This window comes from Oncorhynchus tshawytscha, unplaced genomic scaffold (genome assembly GCF_018296145.1).
Source record: "Oncorhynchus tshawytscha isolate Ot180627B unplaced genomic scaffold, Otsh_v2.0 Un_scaffold_7045_pilon_pilon, whole genome shotgun sequence".
Taxonomy (NCBI): domain Eukaryota; kingdom Metazoa; phylum Chordata; class Actinopteri; order Salmoniformes; family Salmonidae; genus Oncorhynchus; species Oncorhynchus tshawytscha.
In genome coordinates this window covers 2,501-7,500 of record NW_024609644.1, presented here as the reverse complement: position 1 = coordinate 7,500, position 5,000 = coordinate 2,501, and the positions used below count along the sequence as shown (strand labels likewise).

At 48.0% G+C, this 5,000-nt stretch overlaps 1 protein-coding gene across 1 annotated transcript in view; it reads right to left on the bottom strand.

The window, feature by feature from the left end:
- LOC112240931 (adhesion G protein-coupled receptor L1-like) overlaps positions 1 to 5,000 on the bottom strand; it is a gene marked incomplete at its 5' end in the record, with an annotated part of 59,586 nt that overhangs the window by 53,995 nt on the left and 591 nt on the right. The window contains 4 exons of the mRNA XM_042316606.1: positions 391 to 494; positions 2,311 to 2,607; positions 3,524 to 3,851; positions 4,706 to 4,970. Coding sequence (XP_042172540.1) covers positions 391 to 494; positions 2,311 to 2,607; positions 3,524 to 3,851; positions 4,706 to 4,970 — 994 coding nt within the window. The remainder of the gene's footprint in view (positions 1 to 390; positions 495 to 2,310; positions 2,608 to 3,523; positions 3,852 to 4,705; positions 4,971 to 5,000) is intronic.

The following is a 5,000-nucleotide window of genomic DNA, read 5'->3' as shown; positions in this document are numbered from 1 at the left end:
ATACTCAATAAAATAGTTGTAACTCAATTATCTTTTAATATACTTTAAATATACTCAATAAAATAGTTGTAACTCAATTATCTTTTAATATACTTTAAATATACTCAATAAAAATAGTATTTCCATCATCTTGACATTAATGGCCTTCCATAGGGTGAAAGACTAACTATAGAAAGGGGAGGATGAAGATGTGGATGCATTTGAATATGGGTCTAGTTGAAATGAGTCATTCTAATGAGTGAAAACCTTAGTGATATGGTGGTGATGGGTTTTAATCAGGAGAGCCTTGGAGACATGCTAATGGCAGTGTGCATATGGACACAGACACCCAGGGCCAGAGGCAGGGCCAGAGGCCCCCAACAGAGGGACTAGTAGAGGTGGAGGTCTTACCTTCTGGGCTACCTGGTTGACCCAGGGAGAGGTGCAGTTACTGAGGTCAGGGCCCCGAGGGTTCCACATGACCGGAGCCGCCAAGCACTGGAACGAGGCGATGCCTGGGAGGGCCAGGGAGGAAGGGAGAAAGGGATGGAGGGAGGAAGAGAGGGATGGAGAGATAATAAGCATTAGGTATTGGGCAATTATAGAGAAATGGATTTTAAAGAGAAAAAGAACAGGGCAAAGAGTACGACAGATAAAAAAAGAGTAAATGAAATGAACTTTAAATATGCAATACTTTGAGTGGTTCGGCGGAGGAGAGAAAAGAGAGGGAGGAGGGAGGAGGGAGTGTGTGAGAGAAAATGGGGCAGAAGTGGAAAGGTTAAATAATGGAGTGTAGGACAGAAAGAGAAAAAACGAGAAGGGAGGGGTAGGCTTTCAAATGAGTTGGCTATAAGAACATGGCTTTAAAGGAACACAAATTCACACAAACGTGCGCCACACACACACACACACACACACACACACACACACACACACAACCCCCCCCCACACACACACACATACACACACTGTTCCACCCACACACACACAGCAAAGACGGCGCCATCAGGCATCGTCTCTCATCTGCAAGAATAACACCTCAAGGGAGGGACCTCCCGCCACCCCTCGTTTTCAGCTAAGTTTTCAGTTTAGTTAAGAGAGTTCAGAGAGAGGACAACACACTGGGATCAACCAAGGAAGGGTCTTTCCACTGCCGCTACACAAACAGCTCCATACAGGGAACAACAGAAGAGAAGGAGAGAGGGAGAAGAGAGGGAGAGAGGGAGACAGAAGAAGGGAGAAGAGAGAGGGAGAGTGGGGAGAAGAGAGAGAGAGGGGAGAAGAGAGGGAGGGAGGGAGACAGAAGAAGGGAGAAGAGAGAGGGAGAGAGGGGAGAAGAGAGAGAGGGGAGAAGAGAGGGAGGGAGGGAGACAGAAGAAGGGAGAAGAGAGAGGGAGAGAGGGGAGAAGAGAGAGAGGGAGAAGAGAGGGAGGGAGGGAGACAGAAGAAGGGAGAAGAGAGAGGGAGAGAGGGGAGAAGAGAGAGAGGGGAGACAGAAGAAGGGAGAAGACAGAGAGACAACACAGCAGTGGAGGAATCAGAGCAGAAGTACCCCCCACCCCCCCCGCTCCCGGTCTCCTCCATCTAGCGCAGATAGGGTTTGAAATCTCTGCCAAGACATGGCAATTAAGCCAGCTGCTAATTTAGAGTTACTGTTGTTGTCAGAGATGAGAGAGAGAGAGAGAGAGAGAGAGAGAGAGAGAGAGAGAGAACACAAAAAAGCAAGAAGAGATGGAGGGGGGAGTGGTGGTAGAAGATATTCTATTCTTTTCTCGAGAGGGGTATTTGATGCTTGCATGTTTGGAGTTATAGAAGGTAGCATGAAGGGAGGTGTATCCTGTTTTGTTCAGTCTTTCATTTCATTATTCCACACTTTCACTTGGCTATCCCTGTTTCGCTGTGAGACGACTCTTTCATTTGGAGAGGAGAAGAGAGAAGGACGGGCTTTCATGTAGAGGGAATCCTCTGGGACCCAGCCTGCTGCTGAGACTAACAGTGGGACAGGAGAGGAGAGAGGGAGACAACACAGCCAGCCAGGGGAAAAACAAGAGCTGCAGCACAAACACACTGAAACAGTGACACACTGGAAAACACACACACACAGACTGAAACAGAGACTGGCAAACACACACGTGCACGCACACACACAGATATACTCACAAATGAAGAAAAAAAACACACACACACATGTATGTATATTCACACGTGTACTTGAGCACCTACAAAAAACTAACAAAAACCACAGACACACATGCATGCACAACCACACACCCCAACTCAAATAACCACACACTCTTACAAACAGGAAACACGGTAATAGTCAGTCCCCACCTAGTGATCCTTTAGGACAGGGACGGTCCACAGTCTCTCCTCTCTGGGTGGAGGGCCACTGCACCCCTCTGGCCACTCTGGACTCACACACCTGGGGCTCCGGGCCCTGGACGGGTGGGCGGGGAGGCCGCCTGGTGACTGGTACGGTGGCTGTGATTGGCCGCAGGTCAGGGCCCTTGTTGATAGCACCAATGGGGTGAGAGGTGGGGGCCAGGGGGCGGGTGGTAGCAGGGCTAGAACTGAAGGTGAAAGGTCGGGCTGGAGTGGTGCTGGTCACCTGAGTGGTCGTCAGAGGGCCTGAAGAGAGAGAGACAGGGGGGTGATTTAGTTTAGTTTTAAAACACATAATAAAGCACATGTATAAATAAAATCACTGAGGATGACAAAATAAAGTCAAAATAAAGTCAAAATAAAGTCAAAGATATAAATAGGGAAAGTGAAAGACAAAAAAAGGGAAATAAAAGAAAAGAGATGGAATGAAAGTGGTGAGAGGGGAAGAGAGAAAGACCAAGACAAAACCAGAGCATGAATAAAAGAGAGAAAGGCATGTAAATGTTACATCTCTCAGAACTTGAGTTCAAAAGTTCTCCGGATAATAATTACGGCACAAACTACTTTAATATATCAAAATATTACTCTTTCAGTGTTCCTATCACTACCCCTGGAGAGGGGGGCGTGGACGGCAAACTACTTTAATATATCTATATATTACTCTTTCAGTGTTCCTATCACTACCCCTGGAGAGGGGGTGGGGGGGTGGACGGCAAGAAAGGAAGAAGAAAGAAGGATGTCAATTATTGATCAAATGTATATGACAGATGTCACTACCGACATTAACAACCAACTGTAATGCATCCATAGAAGTAACACATCCCAACTACAAAATCTCAACTGATCAAACACCCAGTCTCCTCTAACAACACTGGGACAAGAGTGTCTGTCTGCCTCTGTCTTTCTCTCTCTCTCTCTCTCTCTCTCTCTCCCTCTCTCTCTCAGGGCCAAATACTAACTCCAGATAGGCCTGCATCGCTAAAATATTCACCCAAAACACAATGGATAATTAATCTGAAAAAGCAAGGTACGTACAAGAGGGCGAACAGGTGGTGATTTGCATTTGTGCAAATATCCCACTACAACTGACATCAATGGACAAATTATACCAGAAATAAAGGTCCACTGTACACACACATCTCAGGACTCTGCGTTGACTCACCAGTGGTGGGGTCCGGTGGTCCGAACTCCAGCGGGTATCTCAGAACATTATAGTTGTTCCAGATGTAGAGCTGGTTGTCTCTGGGGTTATAATCCACAGAGGAGACGTACTGGTAGGGGTTAGGGAAGGGGATGTGGACGGGCTCCTCCCGGGCACGGTTTGTGTTGTAGGCGTAAAGGATCAGATCCCCGCCGGCCTCGCTGTCGTCGTCCTGATAGACACTGCGCACGGCGTAGAGCACGCCGCACGCCATGAAGGCGTTGGACGCCAGCCTCTTGTCGAAGCTGGTCTCCCAGGTGCCCTCGAAGCGCAGGGTGTACGGGTTCACCTGGGAGGAGTGGGGGGGGTGATGGTAACCATAAATATATCTCAAACTACAGAAGAAACTACAGAATATCACCCATTCTTAAACGCTCAATCCTGGTGTTACGGTGATAAACACAAGAAAGTGTATTTATGAAATAAATAAACAAACCATTAGGCCTATTTTAGTTGAGCTTAGAAATGTCCAGTCCAACTCCATCCCCCTGTTACACTCTTCTATTCCCTCCATCATCCTGTTACACTCCTCTTACACTCTTCTATTCCCTCCATCATCCTGTTACACTCCTCTCTCTTCTATTCCCTCCATCATCCTGTTACACTCCTCTTCACACTCTTCTATTCCCTCCATCATCCTGTTACACTCCTCTCTCTTCTATTCCCTCCATCCTCCTGTTACACTCCTCTCTCTTCTATTCCCCCCATCATCCTGTTACACTCCTCTCTCTTCTATTCCCTCCATCATCCTGTTACACTCCTCTCTCTTCTATTCCCTCCATCCTCCTGTTACACTCCTCTCTCTTCTATTCCCTCCATCCTCCTGTTACACTCCTCTCTCTTCTATTCCCCCATCATCCTGTTACACTCCTCTCTCTTCTATTCCCTCCATCATCCTGTTACACTCCTCTTCACACTCTTCTATTCCCTCCATCATCCTGTTACACTCCTCTCTCTTCTATTCCCTCCATCCTCCTGTTACACTCCTCTCTCTTCTATTCCCCCCATCATCCTGTTACACTCCTCTCTCTTCTATTCCCTCCATCATCCTGTTACACTCCTCTTCACACTCTTCTATTCCCTCCATCATCCTGTTACACTCCTCTCTCTTCTATTCCCTCCATCCTCCTCTCCTCCACCCACCTGGCTGACCACCAGTCGTCCATTGTTGGACTCTGTGGCGTAGATGACCCACAGCCCATTCTCGTCCACTGCCAGGTCGATATCGCTCTTCCCACCCCAGCGGTAGGGCGATGTGTCGTGGTAGTTGGCGTTGGCGATAATGGCCTCGCCGCTCTTGATGCGTGTGCGCAGGTCATACTTGACCATGTTGCGTGTGCGCTCCTTATTGTAGAACACGGCGCCGTCGTATACCACGAAGCCTGTGCCATCAACACGGTTCGGCAACCTATAGGAGGGGAAGAAGTGGGTGGTCAGA